Source organism: Channa argus, chromosome 16, assembly GCF_033026475.1.
Source record: "Channa argus isolate prfri chromosome 16, Channa argus male v1.0, whole genome shotgun sequence".
NCBI classification, from domain to species: domain Eukaryota; kingdom Metazoa; phylum Chordata; class Actinopteri; order Anabantiformes; family Channidae; genus Channa; species Channa argus.
In genome coordinates this window covers 13,860,909-13,881,407 of record NC_090212.1, presented here as the reverse complement: position 1 = coordinate 13,881,407, position 20,499 = coordinate 13,860,909, and the positions used below count along the sequence as shown (strand labels likewise).

The 20,499-nt window shown below is 44.7% G+C and overlaps 1 protein-coding gene across 8 annotated transcripts in view; it reads right to left on the bottom strand.

Moving 5' to 3' along the window:
- The window catches only part of meis2a (Meis homeobox 2a), a 78,685-nt gene that overhangs the window by 32,752 nt on the left and 25,434 nt on the right, over positions 1–20,499 (bottom strand). For 7 of the 8 annotated variants that reach the window (XM_067478715.1, XM_067478717.1, XM_067478710.1 and 4 more), the window contains one exon: positions 12,658–12,803. In XM_067478715.1, coding sequence (XP_067334816.1) covers positions 12,658–12,803 — 146 coding nt within the window. The remainder of the gene's footprint in view (positions 1–12,657; positions 12,804–20,499) is intronic. The other variant, XM_067478712.1, reaches the window with a different exon arrangement.

The window sequence follows — 20,499 nt, the reverse complement described above, 5'->3', positions numbered from 1 at the left end:
AACCACTTACAGAGGACAAACAAGAAACCCCCGGGGCCAGCTATGGAATGTCAAGCCAATTTAGAAGATATCATAGGACATTTGTAATGTCAATTTTTGTTTTCAGGTCAAAAATCAAAGGAAAACATTGTCGGTAACATTCGTCCATTACAGTGCAGGCAGGAACACCCCCTCCCCTGCCAGAAAACAGCTGCAGGGGACACTTCCTGTTTGCTAATGATGCTAAATGTGTTCAAGTCAACCATGTCAAATTTTCTCTCCCTCTGAATGGACAGCTGGGCTGGAAAGAATGATTTTCTCTCCTCTCCTCCACTTCCTCCCTATTTCTCTGTCCTCATCCAGAGAGAGAGGCCCATGACAGACAAATCACGTCTTGTCCATCCATGTCAGTGAGACAGAAAAGCATAGCTGATGGTAACCATAGGTGCATTCATCTGAGATCACAAGTACATCCATGGAACAAAGCCAACCAAGCTCTGATCAGTCAGCACCCTATCCCTACCTGTTATGCCTTTTCTCTTACTGAATACAGTTTTTACATCTCAGTAATGCACATCTTCAGAGCTCTCCTTTCATCTAGGGGTGTATGAGTCAAGGAGATATCTCCTGTCATTGCTCAACGCCCAGGGGCGGCTGGCTGCATGGGGCTGTGTGGACTGACAAATGCCCTCAGGATCTTTCACTTTCTCAATGCTCCTCAAAGGAGAGTCGGCATGTGATGGGAGTTAAAATGCCTTTATGAAGTGCTGCCAAAGGAAGAGGAGAGGAGGGTAGAGAAGAGGAGAGGAAAGGAGAGGAGAGGAGAGACATAGCTTTTAGGCCTGGTTAATAGCAGCCAATCTTTAAGTGCATTCTTCCATCCTCTTCCTCTCTCTCGTTGTAGCGCTCTTAGGCCCAATCCTGCCCGGGGGCCAAGGTGACCTTTGACCTGGCTGGCCTGCCTAGCTACAAACCCAGTCGTTTGTTAGGGGCTTTATCCACTGACAAAGCAGGCAGGAAGTTGGCAGCCACCCAGCAGCCCCATGGGAGGATGACCATCAGCTAGCTCAGCTTACCACTTATTACAGGATGGTGGGGAGCGTGTGTATTTGTGTGTTTCTGTCTATCTGCGCATTGTCGTGTGTCCTTGTCCTTGCATAAAGTGCATGTGTGCACCTATTGCATGTTTATAAATGTGCCTGTGCATCTGCGCGCAATTTCGACTATGGCTGCAAACTTATGTTTGAAGCATGTGTAGACAAGCGACAAAGTCCGAAATGCGGCTGCTTTTTTTTTTTGTGCCAGCAATTTTTACTGTGCAACCTAATGACACGCAAAAAAAGAGCCTGGAAGCTACAAATGCCCCTGTCTTCAAGCTAACCCGATCAGCTACGCATGTTAGCAACAATCAGGCAACCTTCCAGCTGCTGGACTCAGGGGACCCCAGCACACTTTACTCTCTCTCTCCAGTCGTTTTTTTTCCTCCTTTTTTCTGCAGCCTGCTCATCAGAGCGCTCAGAACAGCTCACTAAAACATTATATCATAAGACACTCCAGTTTCATTCTCGCCACTCCATAAAAGTCAGGTAATTCATACTTCATTTATATACCTTCCCATTAATAAAGCTGATGAACTTTTACTCCTTAAATCTAATGGGCCATTTTGCCGTGACTGTCAGCACTTGCCGTTTTCTCAGTGTGCCTCTCCTCTTCCTTCTACTCTATGAGTACTTGGGAGAAAGCTAATCCACAGGCACTCAGCCACTGCTCACGTACAGTGTTTTATGGGGTAAGAGAGCAAAAGTAGGATTTGGAGATTTTTTTTAGGCTTTTGACTGACCCCTGCCACAGACAAGCAGTGACACATACCGTATGGTGGATTTGTTGTGGCTCTTGGTGGTTGTCTCTCTCCCTATTTCACTCTTTCCCTCTACCTCTCTCTATCTGGGTGCAAGACAAGGTCATTGACCTCCGAGCCTAAAGCAAGGCATGATGGCTCCCCAGCTTGGAGGCTGTTGACAAGCGTCTGTGTTCTTTTCAACAACTCGTTGAACCACCCCCCCACCCCTTCCCTTCTCAGGAATGTAACACAACCGCTCACTGAGGTAACCCAAGCTCCTCCCCTCTCCTATCCTTCATTTACAGAAAGAGAAAGAGACAGACAGAGAAGGAGAGTGAGAGCAAGACCAGCTGGAGGTGTTATACAGCTGTCCCCCATCTCCCCATCTAACTCTTGCTCCCTCTCTATTTCTCTTCCTCTCTTTAGATTTGCTTCTAGCACACTGCCTTCAGAATAATTAATGATGCAATTGAGCCAAGGAGAGGGCTCTGACCAGCAGGGGCTGTTCCTGAATGCCTGCATAGCTCTACTATGGAGGGCCAGAAAATAGAAATCAAGACAGACACCGAGAGACAGATAGGCAGAGGAAAGGAAAGGCATAAAACAGTCAGACAGGGAGAGAAAAAGATAGTTAATAGTCTGTTCCCTCACAAGCCTTAACCCAGTCTTCCTCTCATCCCCTCTAGTCTAATCTTCTGTCCCCATCCCCCTCTACTCTCCTCCATCCTGATGGCGGGATTGGGGGACCTGACCTGACTGGTGATTGATGGTAATGTCTCAGGAAGTCATTTTACCCGACAGCACCCCACCGCCTTTCACCAGGCCTGGTGCAGAGGTGAGCCCATCACATGGATGCTTTTAACTCTTTGCTCACTTGCTGCCGGGTTTCTCCGACTCATCTATCTCAGACACACTCCTCGCTGCACCACCATCTCCCTTCACACTGCTGAGCCCTCTACTGAACTTGGGATGAAAAAGTTTATGGTGCTGCAAAGAAATTCTGTCACACAAAGCAAGAATTAAAAAAAAAAACAACCACAACAACAAAATCAGATCATGAAGTGAATCTGCCAAGTGGCCCCTAATTCAGGTTGCTGGGGATGGATCCCCACAGCTCCATTACTGTCAGCGCTTACTACCTCCATTATGGCAATTAGGACTTGGTTGCAACACTAGGAATGCTTTGCTATGCTCTTGAATTGCTAACATCTGCCTTGTCTCTGCTCCATGTGTCAGGGTAGGGTTGTCTTTTCTTAAACACACATCTTTTTATAGTCACACTGTCTCCTCTTTTTTTTCCTCCTGTTTCTCCAGCACTGCTCTCCACATTTATTTTCCTAATTCGACTCAAACTGTGCCTTAAAGAGATCCCTCTCTGTTTGAGTCCAAATAACCTAAAATGATCCGTGAAAAGCCTTGCGGTTCCCGTTTTCAATAGGCTTCATTAGTTTTTAATATCTAGCCAAGGAAAGGAGGGGAAAATGGCATAGAGATAATCAATGGAAAGGGGCTGGTAGACTATTAATCTCCCCCAAAGGATTGTGGGTTAATACACACTCTTGCATAGGCAAACATGGCTGTGTGATGAACACATCTGTCTGCCTGGATGGGCTACTTAATGAAACAGCCAGCGTTTGGCTGCTGAGATGGATGTCGTTCCCCCTGTGAAAAATGAGTTCTCTCTCCCACTATGCTGAGACAGAGCTACACATGATAGGGCTCCATTCAATTCACTAGAGACCTGACTGCGTCCCCATGTGAGAGAAACTTAAACAGTGAGGGTGCTGGGCAGGACAGACAACGCATGGCCACTAGAGCAAGTCTTCATGGAGATCATATCAGGGAATCCTAATGTGAACAAGTTTGACTGATCTGGGAAAGAGAGAAGACAGAGAAAGTCTAGAATAGGAGTAGTACAGTAGACAGATAAAGAAAACCAAGGAAGGGCAGAGATGAAGGCTGAGCCACCTGTGATAGATAATACTAGATAGATAGCATGTTTCAATGACAGTGTTTGTGTGTGAAAGCTCTGTATGTCTGTATACCACACTGTATGTATGTGTGCACATACAAGCATCTGCAAATACATGTGCACATTCTTTGTGTGTGTGCATTTATGTCTGTGTGTGTGTGCACTTTTACAGTGTCGGAGGTGACCCCTGGTCAGGGAGTCCTGTAACACGAGCTCACCTCCGGTTCTGCTAGCTCTCCTCTCAGTGTGCTAAACAGCCTCCTGAAGACAGGATTAGCCATTGTGACCCGGCCCCAGAGGTAACCGAGATACACCTCCGGGGACAGACATGAAACACACACTGTCACGTGTTGTAGAGATACAGCCAGGTGGGGAGAGACACAGGGAAAGATAAAGTTTTTTTTTTTTTTGCTTGAAGCTGTAAAATGGAGGCAGGACAGGTGGTGGTGGTGTGGGGGGTGGTGTGGGGGGTGGTGTGGGGGGTGGGGGGGGGGGTTGTAAGCGCAAACAGGATGCCTATAAGAGGATGAATGCAAGTAGGCTACAGTACAATGTTGAGCAATGTCAGTGGTATTTACTGTTGTCTGGTTAAAACAAAGTATAAGAGCATAAGAGGATTGAACGACCTAACCCTGTGCCTTGGGGTAGATGAGATCTGTGCCTTTATGGAAATTGATGCCTGTCAGCCTGTCTATGACTCAACTCTGACAGTATGCATGCATGTGTGTTTTTGTGTGCACATACGAGTGTGCGTGCTGTGACAAATGAGCGGTACTTAATTTGTGGCTGATTATGCGGGCTGCGGGTGCCCTAAACCCCTTTGAACTTGTAATTGCCCCTGGTTTCAGTAATGAACATTAAGGAGGATTCAGAAACATGTGGCTAATTACGCATTTGGCCCCCTTTTTCATTTCTTCATCTTTCTGCTGGATGAGAAAGAGGAAAAGGAGGAGCAGGAGTAGCAGTAGTAGGAGGATGAGAGCCAAGGAGGAGGTTCTGGTTTGGGAGGCATACCCTGCTGTTGTCGCCCTCTTTATCTAAATAATTGTACTAGCTGGTTTATGGGCTTTAGAGAGGTGCTTTGTGTGTCAGTTGCTGCAGCCCCGGGGATATAGGGGACTAGCTTACACCACGATCAATATTAAGAGAGATTCACATCTGGAGCCAACGTCTGCTGTGCTTCGATTTGGGTACATATATTTATTTAATTTTTTTTATTTGATTTCCCCCCCCTTTGGTCCTCTTCCTCATCTATCCATCTTCCTTTTCTTATCAAAATATGGTACATCTATTTTTTTGATACAGGGGTTGTTATTTATCAACTATAATGTAGCCTCACATGCTCTTTGAGGGTTTGCGGTTTTGGTGAAATTCAGAGGTCTGAAGTCTGAAAGCAGACCCCAACAACACATGGCTCAATATATATGCAAGGCAGAACTGCTTGAGCAATGGAGGATCCTGGGTAAATGGCTGCAGTGAAGGGAGGGTCCACTGAGGCTACCAGAAGGGGAGAAGTTGGGGAAAGGAAAAACAAATTGACCCGCTCAGCCGCAGGCTTTGATGTGGACTCGACTCTCCCTTAAAAATCAGTCCATATGTTCCAAGAGGGAAAAAGAGAGGATATCAATGGGGAAAAATGAAAAGGTGAGGAAGTGGGGGGAAGAGGTGAGAACAAGAGACATGGCTCCCAGTTATAAGGACCCCACTGTGTAGGAATCCCACTGCCTGCCCCTGGACTGAGCACTGGGCAAAACAAAAGTGTGCATTTGAGAAAAGGAGGGCGGGAGGGGAGGAAAAATCACACAAAATGGCAGGAGTGGGATTTGTTGCAGTCAGGGTCCCATGACAAACCAAACAGTGAAACACAAGGTCTGTTTTTGATTTCTGCTCCATCCCTCAACCTTTTCTCTTTCCTTGCCTCTCTCCCTTCTTTAGCCGGGTTTGCCGTTTCCACGCTTGTGCTGTTCCTTTTCCCTTTTGCATTTTCTTCCTTTGGTGGGAGATGAATATCAAAGCAATGCTGGGGCAGCTTGGAGGCCTGCAGCAGAATCTCATTGGCCTCCATGGTCCCCTGAATACAGCAGCCACCGTTCTAGCAGCTCTTGCCACAACCCCGCAATCAACTATAGGGGGATGAGGCTAGTATGCAGGGCGGAACCCCTGGAAGGGTAAAGGGTAATTTCAGGAAACTAGCTCTAAGATGTGAAACCAAAATCCTCTTATATATTTTTTTCTATGAGCAAGACAACTCTAAAAGTGTAGAAAAGGGAGGACGGCACAGAATCAGCTACCAGAAACATAATATCCCTGGTCTGCCACCAGGGGTATGCATGCTATCACAGGCACCCTTGTGGGGTTCCTTATTACACATGACATCATTCAGCCCTGTGTCCCATAGTGTCTTTTATCCAGGCCCTACCCAGTGAATCAGTGTTATGACTACAGCAGCTGTGGATTATGCTGCTGTGCTGAAGGAAGCAAAATGCTCCCGGCCTGAGACCTATTCTCGGTAGAGAATATAGGTCTCCTCGGTTTTGTGCATTTGTGATCGGTGAGTTTATAAATCAGAACACCCACCACAGGCCTCGCTCTGTTTGTGTTCAGCTGTGGTCAGAGCATGTGCAATCACCTCCGCAGGGGCCAGTCAAGCTGCACTGCTGCACTCCTGGTCCTCGGTGAGGACACCCCTGTTGTAAAATCTAATTTAAATAAATGCACATTGCATCACTTTTCAGGGAACTCTCTCCTCCTATATTATTCCTTTGTTGTTGTCTTTCTGTTGTTGGCTTGCTCTCTTTTGTTTATTTGGCAAACACTGTGGAGGATCACACAGCTTAATCACCTCCTGGCAGTGGGAATATGTCATAAGCAGTCCCTAACCAAAAGCTCTCATTTCTGCTACTTCATTAAACAACCTGCATTAAGATGCAAGCAGCAGAAAGAAAAACTAACATAGAGGGAAGGAAAAGGAAGGAAATGTGGTGTAGAAAGAGAAGTGGTGGACTGCAGGTATCTATGAAGCTCCATATGCACTATAACATTATGCTCATTTTGAGCGTAAGCAAGCCCATGGTAATGAAAAGTAAAAAAAAACTAACATGCCTGTTCTTCGAAAAAGCACACGCACATTGTAAGTTTATTGTTCCCTGTATTATATGTCAGTCGCTTTAACGTGGGGTTAGTTGGCTTCGAAGTGGAACTATGAGAGATCTGGATTAGGGGGCAAAGTGTAAAGGTCTGATGTCGGAGCATGAAACGAATTAGGGCTTATTACATTCTAATGCAGCACTAAATCTCTGCTGGGGCTAAGAACTATGCCAAAGGCCACTGTAAAATAACAAAACAAAAACCGTAAACAAGAGTTTTGTCATTGAGATGAATATTTAAAAATCACCTCCAAACCGCACTGCAAAAAGATGGTAAACTTGATGCAGCCAGTCATATAATTATACAACCTGTGAAAATAGGACATCACTGAATCCAGCTTCTAAAATTTCACTCTGTTTTCTCTTCTTTCCTCCTATAAAAATGCATCTTGTTGACACATTAATAAATTCTGTCAAGGAAGGTGAAATCCTTAACTCTTGGGTATCATTACACTGTTTGAACCTGTGTTTGTGGGTCTGTCCATGCTGTTCTAGTTCCTCTGTGGTGGCCCGGGTGGGTAAGAACAGATGGCAGACTGAGGTGGCTTGTGTCTGTTTACCAGGGTCACTGAGCAGCCAACATTAGAACACAGTGACTAGACAATAGGTTTGCACAAAACCTCAACCTCCCCCCTAAGATCTCCTCCGCAGTCATTATCAGTGATTATGAAAAACCTTTGTGCATAACATCAACAAACTATCCTGTCATATTCTCACTAATGTCTGTTTTGCAAACAAACATAAAGCAATACGTATTGTCCCCTAAGTAATGTGATGTCTCTTTTTCCTGCATCTTTCACTAATAGTCACACATGTGGGCAGTGGCAGTGAACCAAACTGTCGCCCGGGTTGCCACGGGTGACTGAAGAGCTGACTTTTGGGCTCTGAGGCAAACGAGCACATGACAGATTAGTGTGTGGGCCTCCTCCAGGCCTCCACCTCTGTGACCCTTAGGAGCACTCTCCTTACACCCTCCTCACCCTTGCTTTCACCCCTAGAACCCCCTCCTGATTTCTTCTTCTTCTCCCCCCTTTCTTCATCCAAACATACACAACAACCCAAGGAGATCAATAGCAAACAGATTTTGAACCTGCATCATTAAACAGAAATGTTACTTCTTTATAATATTTCTAGCTTAAAGAAGTCTGTCTTTGTTAGATACGATGCTATTTCCACATACAAATACATTCAACATTTAAACATAAATTTAAGTTAACCAAGCATCATTACTATTTTTAAAAGCAATGTGGCATGTACAGTATACTAGAGGGATAATATATGCACTCGCAAATATGGCATAGCATTCAGCAGTTCAATGTAAAAGGAGGAAGGGCTTGGTGTTTCAAAACTGTTTGCAGATGTGTCTCCAGCAGTTAAATGCAGCTTGTACAAGAACAACACACACAGATTACAAGGACTAGAAGAGCTTAAACAAAACTGGGGATACTACAGGGTGTCTGTTTAGTCTACACAAACAACATGCCCTCTCTTTTTGAGGGATGGACTTGTACACTTGTTTATCATACGGGACAAACATCCGTTGCCAGGGTTTGCCCTTGCCTGCGCCCATGTCTTGTGAATGACCCTAGCTGACTCTTTTTATGTGCGTCCATAAAGGGTGGTTGAGAGAGCAGCTCCCATAGGAGGACTCGACCTGACGATGACACCCTGTTGTCATGGAGACTAATGCTATGTTGGGCTTGGATCGGGAGTGGAAAGGGGTAGCCAGTGTCACTAGTGTATCTAATGATGTTTATCCTCACAAATAGTGATGTGCCCTTACTCCAGTTAACACCTGTGTTAACAGGGTTCATATGGCCATGTTGACATATTTAACATGGCCATATGATACAATTCAAACTGAACAATAAAAAAAATTACTTTTGTACTAACAACAATATTTAAATAAGGTTTAAGCATTTGTCATCTGAACACACAGTTCAGTTGCTCACATTCTAAGAACTTTCCAAATGACCAAGGGATATATCACTTCCCTTTCAAGGAGCCCAGGGGACCAATACACCTGGCTTAGCAGCTTAACAGCATTTCCCGAAACATCCAAGCCAAAGGGTGGCCCAGCACAAAACCTGAGACGCTTGATGCTTAAGAGAGCTACCTACTTACTCATCGGACTGACTACTCTCCATCTCAGTCTCTCCCTCCTTGTAGCTCACACATGCACACGTGCACAAACTAAAAGGGGCTGGTTTGCTCCAGAGGTCCCCTATTTATTTTCATAGGTGTTTGAGGGTTTACACTAGTCAAAAGACAAGGCCAGAGCCCAGAGTGGTATCTTTGTATCTGAGTGCTTCCTGTTTTCATTGCGAGGCCGACCCTTGTCTTTACAGGGGTGAGTAAAGGCTAGCAGGGGGATAGCAGGGGGTGAGAGGGAAGGAAAGCCAGGGGCGCCAAGGGGCTAATTGTGGATTTTAGAGTTTACTTTTGTCAAACAACAGGGCATCACCTTTTACAACAATAAGAATAAGAAAACTCCCATCATTGCTGCTTTGTTTCTGTTTTCACCTCTGCGCATGCCTTCTTTTCGACTACCACACATTTCTCTGCTCTACCTATCTAACTTTCTTTTCCTCCCCTGAACTCTGTAGTCCATGTATTTGAAGTGTGCTACAACATTTTGCCCCTAACAGTTAAGTTTACCTTTCTGATAACATAATCTCCCTGTAGTATTGAAAAGCTTATACCAACAGTCTGGGATTTCCCTTCCCCTAATGTGGCTGGAAGACATCCAGAAACCCATGAGAGGGAGAGGGGTATTAGAGAAAGAGCAGGAGGGAGGATAGAAGGAGTGAGTGGAGAGACGGTCTGACCCTCTTCTGCCAGCTAACACCAGCTGATCTGTCCAGCCATTTGCCAATTGCATATGGGGCATTTCAGGTTGCCAGCTCACATGCACTCCAGTGCATGTACATATGGTCTCAATACAAATGCTGGGTTGTCATACAGCGTAACAGTGAAATCTTTACATATTTTGTGATTTTCTTATGGTACCAAAAATGTGTTCGCAAATATCTTTCCCAAAGCTGGAATGTTTGCACGGTAGGTTCAATGATAAATAAGACTTGAAATTACTTTGGTGACTGTTCTGACGAAAACCATCTTGTGATTTCTCCCAAGAGAGTGTGAGGCCAGAGTAAAGCCAGGCAGGCAGGGAGGGAGGGAGAGGGCAATTTTGTTATACTGAATCCAAAAGCAAACAGTTGTTACTATTGGCCTGTGTTGTTTTTCTGTGTGTGAAGGGGGGTCCTATCCTTTTGAGCCTTTCAGAAGATGTGACAATGGCTGGATGTTGAGAACATATGTAGAGAGACCCCTGTGGCTCATGGAAGAGGAGCTCCATGCTGGCCCCGCAGTTTGAGAAAATACAAGGCCGCTCTTTTCACTCCTCACCCCTCAGTTAATGAATGCGTGAATGGCAGAATGCTGCTATAGGCCATTCAGGGGCCAAAGTCCCCAAGAATTCACCCTTGCACAAATGCATCCAGCAATGGCAAATACATTTGCTTAACAAATTAAAGAAAGGAGAATGGCTATTGGGTGTGTGTGTCTATGCGTGTGTGTGAGAGAGAGTGAGTGAGAGAGTTTATGGGTGGGAGAATTGGATGGTGAGAAGAGAAGGGGGATAATTCAATTAGTCCTCTTCCTCAGTAGAGAAATGAAGGCAGGTTAAAAGGGAGGGATTATTATTTGTACAAGATTGGCCAGGGCTTTACACAAAAGAAACAAATAAAGATTGGAGAGAACATCTACAAGCAGGGGATGTGATAAAAAAAAAGAGGGTCAGAGAAAAAGAGGGCCTTGAAAGCTCCTCTATGTCTGAATTAACCAGCTCTCTGAAAAATGCGCCTGTGCCCAACATTGGGCTTTACCCCCGCCACTTCTCTTCCACTCTTTCAATTCATTTTTCTAAAGAAAATTGTTGGCAACTCTGCCAAAAGCCTCTGTATATATCCTTCTGTCTTTCTTTCTGCGTGTCTTACAAAAGGGATTGCTGAAGCTGTGTGAGGTTTTTTACCAGGAAACATGCCAAATGGCGAGGAAGTTTCTAGTCTAAACTCACATAAGGTGTGTTTATGCATTTTTGTGCATGCATATATATGAATACAGTAAATTCGACCTAAATGAAACATTTCAGCTTTTTGTTTGTCTTCTTTATACACAATCACTGTGCTGCAAGATGGAAAATGACCTAAAGCAGAAATAAATTCTCACAAAGAATAAAAAAAAAAAAAAAAATGTTTTGCCACACTCCCACCCACCGTCTCTGAATAAAGCTTGGTCTGTACTATTTGTAGAGCGCTCTCCAGTCAGGGAGCGATGGAGCTGTGAACAGCTGTGAAGTCATTTTGATAATGATGAGAATAATAAGCATGCAGACTGGCGTGGTAGAGCCACTAAGGCCTGCAAGGCTCAGGGCTTTGCTGTTGCAGCTTCACTGCACCTGAATAGATAAAAGTGATTAAAGCACTCCTGATTATCCCTGACCAATATGTAATGGATTTACAGCCCTTTCAATTAGGCCGTATTTGCTGGCCACTCATTACTTGGGCTTTTGGTTAGATAATCAGGGTACAGGGGCTTTGGGCTGGGAGTGGGCACAGTTAGGTGGAGGGGGATGGGAGGGAAAGGGTGCACAGGGGGCACCTGACCCTCTTCTTAAATGTGTAGAGTATTCAAGAAGCAAAAGCTCCAAACTGAGTCTCTTCTACTTTCTACTTCTCCCTTCCCCCCACATTGTCCCTCCATCTCTGGGACAGGGAGCCACATGCTCAGAAAGCGGCTTATGTGTCCTGGTGTGGACATCTCCCTCTGAAATCTGACCTGCGTTACAAAAATCAATACAGCCCGATGTCCTGATAATGTCCTGACATTAACAAGGGTGGGGGGACATGTGGTCCACCCCATTCTTGACGCACACAGACAGAGAGATTGACACATACAGAAATCAGCTAAGAGTATGTTACCAAGTATGTTTGATTTACTGTATCGTTTGAATATTTAATTCATGCAGGCAAGTTATGATTAAGCAAACAATGTCCTCTCTGCTATGGAAGATAAATATATTAGTATGTACCATGCCAACCTCAAACATATAAAAACCACTAAGCCAAGTAGACTTTCAAATATTAAACTGTCTCCCAGTGGAAAATAAACTGCAAGGTTTACAGATGTAGGCCTAAATTTCTGTAACCATAACTATTTGTATGTCTACAAAATTTCAAAAATATGTTTGACTTTAGGTGATGTTTAAAAATATGAGCACGCTGACTAAAATCTCGACACACTTTTTCACCTACAATCATTTTGCACTAACTACCACCAGTTCTCTTAATCTGCCCCAAAAAGACATCTTCTTCAGGGGGAGAGAAGCAGGGAATCTCATACTGAAGCAAATGTCATTACTGTTGTGGCATCTTCTCATCTTCTCAGAGTTTGCTGAATAGAGTAAACAGTCCAAACTGATTAGATTGACCAGGTCACTATGTCCCAATGACAGGTGGCTGACAGGTGAGCATCGCAATGCTACCGTCACTTATTCCCTCTGTAATGACTATGTGACAGGTGTGTGTGTGTTTATGTGTGTTTTTGAGTCTGTGAGGGTGTGTGTGTTTGTGTGTGTGTGTGCTGTTTTTAGTGCATTTCTACCTGGCTTGTTTTTATTGTATGTGTGTGTTTTCAAAAAACGTAATGGCCGTGCTTACCGTGAGATGCTGAAACAGCCACGCCCTCATGATGTTAGTGGCCACCTTGGGGAAAATGCCGCGCTTTTTCTGCCTCTTCTTATCCTTGTCTGGATCATCGTCATCCCCTGTGCCAGGCGATGCAACGCTGTTGTCTAAGCCATCTCCTGGACGGAAACCAAACCCAGGGTTAAATAACATCCCAGACCAGACCACTGACTTAGATTATTATCAAACAAAAGCTGAAACAGAAGCACAGACAGTCAGAACTGACTTTAAGTATAAAAGATGGATAAATGCACAAATACCACAGGAATTCAAAAGTTTTACACTAAGGCAGAAAGAGCTGCCACAGCAAAGCTAGTGTTGTGTAGCAATGATATGGAGGTAGGAGGGTTTAAATAGCCTTAGACAAAGGCCTGCGTGGAGAGCAAGGTTTTTATAGAGAGACTTAGCAGAGAAGTTATACACCCCACAGCACAGTAGAAGGGAATAGGGGTTAATGACTCTAATGTTATGGTTGGACACTGAAACACTAGGTTCCTCATTCCAGTTCTACAGTAGCAGAAGGAGGAGGAAATAAAAAATGGAGTAAGATGACAAAAAAAGACAAGGAGCCTTCAAGTACAGTAGAGGTTTGGACTCATGTCATTAATTCAATTAAATTTGCATGCTTGACATAATGCAGGGTATTTTTTCCTCTTCATTTTGAAGAGAGCCAAAGGGGACAGTAGGGAGTTATGCATACATCTACAACAATGTACCGACGGTCATGAATTTGTGTTGTGAGCACGCACTCACTCACACACAGACACACACTCACATACAAACAAAACTCAGAGGGATTGATAATTCACGGCATCCAGTTGAGACGCATGAGTGTTAAAGTAGGAATGTGATTTGGGGTGGTTCATTGTTGCACTTCAATGCACATTATGGACTCCTCTGCTTCCCCCACCCCACCCCAAACCCTGACTGTCTTAGTCCTCCTCTCCCACTACCCTCCCGCGCAACAACCCCTCCCCATTCCGCCACAAGATTAGCATGACAGGCCAGCGGCAGCTTTGCCTGCATTAATGTCCGTCAGCGTTTGATTTCAAGAGGAAAACATGCACATACTCAGACACGATTTCTCCTTTAAATCGAAGTTTCCATCTTTGTCCCTTGCCTTTTTCTTGTTCCTCTTCCTCTGCATTAATTGTGCATTAGCAAAAATGATTTACTTTTAACAGTCATAGTTATTTTTTCTTGCCCCCGGGCACGAATGCCTTGAAAGCCTTCCTTGAGGGCATCTAAATTATGTATCTGAGAAACTCCTCCACTAAGCCAGAGAAGGACCCTGACGTTCTAAAAATTCAGACTTGCATGTCCTCTTGTTTTTGGGGAGGCATCAATCACAACCACCTATACAAGCCTTAATCTTGCATAAATATTTGAACTAATAACATTAAAAAGGGGGGAAAGAAAAAGGATCAGACTGGTGGCGTAATCAAATGCAAAATAAATGAAGAATACAAGGACAGCAGGGGCCCTCACTTCTAACTACTTTCCCCACTTTCTTTTTCCTCCCCCTTGTTTTTCCCTCTCTTTTTTCTTCTCTCTCTGTCTTTCTTTTCTGTCTGTGCACAGTGTTTTCCTTCCACATCATTAGTGCAGAGCCACACGAAAGGGGAAAACAGAGAAGTGCCGACTCTGCGCTCTCTGTGTGAAGTTAAAGAAGCAACAACCTTTCTGAAGGACATATGGGAATGGGGACACAGACTAGGGGTGTTGTAATTGTAGAATGGGCATTCATTAGTGGCAAATGCCGTAAATCCCAGGCTAAATACGAATCCTTGTTCAGGAAAGCCTAAAACAATAAACTTTGGCCTGGCCATAGCCTGCCCTGACTGTGAGGGGCTTCCTGAGAAATGCAACCCAGACGGAAGTCAAGTCTAACTCCCTCAGTTTGCTTCCAAACTTCAAAAACAACACGGCTAGCGAGCTGTGAATCTTAACCACCCTGCCCTTGTTTCTCTGCTTTTGAGCTTCACTGAATAATGTTGATACACACTTTGGTTGTTTGTTTGTGTGCCGCTAGGTTTTGTGTTGATTTTCGAGCTACTCTCCAAATCCCTCTCCTGCTGTGAGCAGTCAGGCTCATCCAATGGAACCACACAGTGGCCAAAAGGCTGGCAGATTAATTTTATTGACGTTTCCATTTTCACTGCAATGCGATAGCCTCCCCCCTGGCCAGGGCCAGAGCGACCCGTGCGTATTTACAGACTGACCTGTCACTTCATTACCCAGCATGCTCGCTGCCTCCTGCCCCAGCCCGCAAGGGTGAAACTAGACTCCAACGCTTTCAGTTCCTCTCTCTTACGTCTTTCTCTCAACTGCACATGTATAGCGTTATGTGTGCACAGATCAGACGTGTGGCTTCCAGCATTCATTTCTGTACAGTACAAATAGTTGTTTTTGTCTTACTATGTACAGGACATGCAGGAATATGTGTTTTCTAATTAGAGAATCAAAGAAAAACAGGCCTGGATGTAAGGTGAAGAGAAAGAAAGAATGAAAGAAGATGAACAGGAAGAACCAGAGAAGAAAGGAGGTAGTAGAAAAGAATAAAGAAGACTCAACTTGCACAACCTCATTACATCTAAAGGAGAGCTGGTGCTTTGCATCCACCCCCACTCCTTTCTTATGAGTGAGAGAAGGAACGCTGCAGGGCAAATTGTCCCAAACGCTAATGGCTTCTGACTGTTCCCTGGCAACTCTGCCATTCTAACCTGTGTGGATGTGCACACAGGAAAAAAAAATGGAGAAGGGAAAAAAAAAGTGCAGGGCAGAGCGGGGGAAGCGTCCCATCATCTGGCCATGTGACACAGATGGGGGTTGGCTATTAGGAGGCAGCCGAAAGGCCTAGGGGAGACGAGGTGCTGGAGTGTAGCCCCAGGCACTTTTGGAAAAGCAGCGCCCTTGGAGACAGAAAAAAAAGACAGCCTCCCTCTCTCGCCCACTCACCCCACCTCCTTCCCCCAACTCTTTCTTCCTCTCTCCTTCTCCTTCACCCACTCCATCAATATCTTGACTTAAAGTGCTTGCAATGAAAGTTTATGCATATTTTCATACGTGCAGAATCTGAGAAGGTGTAATCAGGCAAGATGGAAGACAATGACCGGATGCAACGAGGGCGAGAGAGTGAATGAACACGCAAGCAAACAAACAAGTCCAAAAGCACATTACGCTCATGCATTCCTTCTCTCATCACCAGTGGGTGGTTATTAAAAATGCATTCAGATATATCTCCCTGTGAGTAAATTGGTCTCAGGGCTGAGCTCATTAACGGGTTGGGAAAGGACTGTAAACACACTGCAACTCTGCTTATCTAATGCTGGCACATTCAGGGTCGCTTTAGGATTTGTTACACAAAAAAATCGGTTTAGCACAAAGTGTCCTACAGCCTCTGCTGAGAGTAAGGGATACTTCAGAGGAGTCCTAATGACTCAAGAGATCCTGCTTCATGTCTAGAAGGCACCCTGCCCCTCGGGATGCCACTAAAGTCTAGTCAGCCCTGAAGGCAGTATGGATATGACCACAAGTAACAAATATTGAAGCTCTATCAGCATCGCTCCTCTACTATTCTCATATAATAATGCATGAATGAATAATAGCTTGTCAATAGCTGGAATCCACATCAAACCCAGTCATGGTTAGTTATCAAATAACACTCCAGAATTATTGGTCTGTGTACTATTCATACACGTACTGGGGAGCCTCTAGACAAGCACTGGATGTTGTCTGTTTTTTTTTTTTTCTTCTAAAGGCTGTGCAGTGATTTTACACTGGGAGGCCCTGGCATTTGTTTCAGGGTAATGAAGCAAGAGTGTAGAGGCAGTGGCTTATGGAAGCTGTGGTTAAAGTGACTAATTACAACAGACCCCCCACGCCCCCTGTCAGCCCAAACTACTCAGGCATGTTCACCCAAGCTCACCCATATGAGCAGAAGCAAGAAACTCACAAGAGTTAGAAGAGGAGTGGAATTAGAACAGAAGCTGAGAGGTTTGTTGTACCAGGAGCTCCTTTGGCCTTCTTTTACCTCAGCACACCACAGAGGCTGGTCCCTCAAATCTTCCCTCCAACACCCTCCTATTACACCACCTCTAGCCCTGCAGGCTTGGCCACAGAGAATGAAGAGAAAAGAAGAGGGGGATTTAGAGCCTTCCTTTTCCCCCTTTTCTCTCCAACTTTTCAGCCAGCATAAGCGGCGTTTAGCACATTCAGTTCCCCAAATTGCAGCGAATGAGAGAAGCAGTGGGGGCTCCTCTTTTGTCCATCTGGTTACCCCTTTTATTTACTCTGAATTTAGGAAGGGGTCTTTGCCGTCTTTGGAACCACATGCTCTTGAAGCACACACAACCTCTCCCACATACACACACACACAAACACGCAGAGACTCTATTCACACTAGTGGAATGGCCAACCCTCTGTTGCTCTGTTCCGACTGGGGATTACAGGTCTTCTGGTTATAACCGTATGCTACCAATATGCTTCACACTCAAGTAACATACAACACAGATGAGTGCTAATGAGCAGAACATAATTCTTTAATGATAAAACATAGCATCCAAGCATCCAATTTCTAACAGTAAGTAACCCCTGGGTGTGTATGAGTGTCTTTGTGTGACCACACACCATATGGTTTACTGCACTCGCTCAGATCCATACAGTAGATGAGGGTTTTTTTTTTTAGTGGGGCTGCACCGCTGCAGCCACTGTTTTACGCTGATTATTTCCTGATCTGTGCTTAAACAAGCAACAGCCCGTTGCACTGGACCATAAAACAACAGCTTAGTAAACAGCAAGCATGCTGACAAATTGGTAGCACTCAGGCCAGAGTCATTAACAGCCCTAAAATCTGTCAGAGCAATTACAACAAACTCTCTCCTTCAGCAAGTCTCACTGCCAAACTCAGATGTCACTACCTGCCTCCTCTTAACCACCTCCTGTTACCACCAGGACACTGGCTACAGGTGAAAACGAAAGAGACTACTACTTTTTCCTCGTTCCTCCAACAGCCATGACACCCCACAGACATGAGGACAAACCTCCATCTCAAACACAGCTGTATCTGCATCCTGGGTGCTACGACTGAGTGGTTCCTTTTGCATGAGAAGTAATGTGTAGTTGTCTCCCCCCAAAAACACATCATTAAGTGTTCCCTTAAATGAAGTGGAATAAGAGCTTCTAATTAGATGGGTTTTTTCTACGTGTGTGGAAGCGAGGCAGTCAGGCAGTAAGAAAAACAGGGAGAGCAAGAAGGAGGGAGGTGGGGGGTGGTTGCTCAACAACTCCTGTACCTCTTCTTCTCCCTCCCTTCTCCGCCCCTTCTCCAAGCCCCCTAACCCTGCCATCAGGCAGATATCTCTCTGTCATCCGTGGAATGCTGCAGATAACTATCTCCTCTCCACCAATACAAGGCCTTTCTCCTCTCACAGGCACAGTGTTGACCCCACTGTGCACATCCCTACCATAGAGGGTGAGGTTGAAGTGGAAGGAACAGAGTCAAAGAGAGGGGAGGGCTGAGGGTGTAGAGTTGGAGGTAAAACTTGTTTTTAACAGCCAGTTAGGCTATTTTACCTTTTAACTCAAAATATGGGCTGGAGCAAAGCCACCCTCCCCTTTCAGCTTCTCCCCTGGAGCCATAGAAGAGTAGTTTGTCCAGAAGGGAGAGGGAGGAAGGGGGGCACACTGCCTGGTTACTGCCTTTTCTCCAGAGTCAATGCCTAGAACACTCTTGATGTTTTCATAAGATTATCATCTGCCAAGAACCTAAAACTTAGCACTGGGTGCACAAAGAACGCACATTATCAAAGGCTTTGGACTGAACAAGCAAAATTAACCTGCTACCTGCAACAACAATTATTACATCAAAAATTGGGACTTTTCAAAGTCACACAATCCTCCTGGGATCTTGAGCTTTCTACACATATGCAGAAATGTTACACAGAGTTCGACTATGAGAATGTGAGCTGAGACAATACACTGTCATCTACAAGGAGCTTTATTTAAACTGGAATAAGGAGCTGGAGAAAAGAGATCGAATAAAGATGTTTAAAAGAAAGGAGGCAGGCTGTTGCAGATGTCAGGACCCAATTTGCATGAATGGCAAAGGGCTAAATTGCAGGGGATGGGGGAGCTACCCTCCACCCCCTCACCTCGATCTTTTTGGGGAAACTAAAAGGGAGTTGTGATGCCCATGACTGCCCCTCACTCAGCAGACAGGGATCAGTGGCTAATGAAGGGCTTTGGGTCTCCACCAGACATTTCACACTCCCTGCCTCCCTGACAACTCCACCCCACTCCCCCTGCACGCCAACACTGCAGAAGAAACTACTGCTGCCCTTCCCTTAGATTCCAAATCGAATGGGGCTAACTGGTCTCACAGGTGATTCTGGTTCATCCCTTGTTTTCATAATAAACACATTTACGCCTATGTTACAATGAATTCTTCATGGTTGAAATGCACATATTGAGACTACCCCCTCTAAAATATGTAATTGTTACAATAGAAATATGGGGTTTGGTGCCCATAGATAAACATACCTAAATCCTAACATTTGATGCTACATTAAATATTAAAGCATAGGTATTTCCCAAAAGCAATCTGTGATGCTGCATTGAAACAAGCATGCTCATTAGCAAAACAAGCTGCTTTCTCACTTCCTGCTGTAAAAACTATTACTAAATTGCAATGATAATGTAGAGAAAGCAGAAAATAAAAAACACAAAACAGAGATGAAAAGTATGAAGATATCTACATCATATGGATCCATCTGCTAGAGAAGAAATAGCTTTATAATCCCCACTAGAAAATATAGAATATAAACATCGTTGACCTAAACAGCAAAAAAGAGCAGTCAGATTTGGGTTGCCAGGGAGGTTTCAGTGATTCAGAACAGTTTATGCTGTTTGAGGCAATGTTTGAGAATCAACATCAGCAGTGATTCTCTACTATCAATAACAATTTCAAACCAAACAAACAAACTATCTTTTTTTAATACAGACAGAGGAAGATGATTTGGACTCATTACAGACATCTTTGCCACACCTGATGGACAGTAGCATCAAAGTAGAGTTTAATAGCAAAGGGAGTTTCTACACAGGGCTGGGAGCTTGGAAGAGTAAATGGATTAAAAGGTTTATAAATCAACAAGTCAACCATCAGATTGTAGCCTCTGCTCAGCAGCCCTCTCATCAGCCAAATGCCATGAAGTTTTTTTCCTCCTCACTCTCTCTTTTTTTTTTCACACAAATGTCCTGGAGGCAAGGAACAAAGCGAGCAGAACTGATTACTGCGCTGTTGCCCCGCTCCGCCAGTCTAAACTCTGTTTGGCTTCCTAATGAGCTCACTAAAAACCCAATTCATCACCCATAACCCCTTCTCAACCTGCCTTGAAATCCCCCATTATGGGGAGTCAAGGATAGTCCGTTTACAGGCTTTGGGTTGGGGTCGAGGGCTAGGAGGGATACATGGCAGTGGTCGGGCAGCCAAGGTTATTTTGCCATATATTGCTTGTGTATCCCGCAGTATCTAAATGTGCACACTATACAATGGACATTTTCTTCCAGCCAATCTTTTTTTTGATTGTCTCACCCCATTGCTTTTATAGATGAAAGAAATACATTTGTTTTTACTCTTTGACCATGGTGGGTTGATTTTTATGCCCTACACAAATTTCCCCCATCCATATGCCCCCCTATTTCACAACGCCAGCAGAGTCCAAATCTAAGCGCAGGAATGTCCGGCTTCATGGCTGCAGCAGCGGGAATGTCCCGTTTCCAGTCAGCTTTCGCACCAGAGATTTCAAGTTTAATACC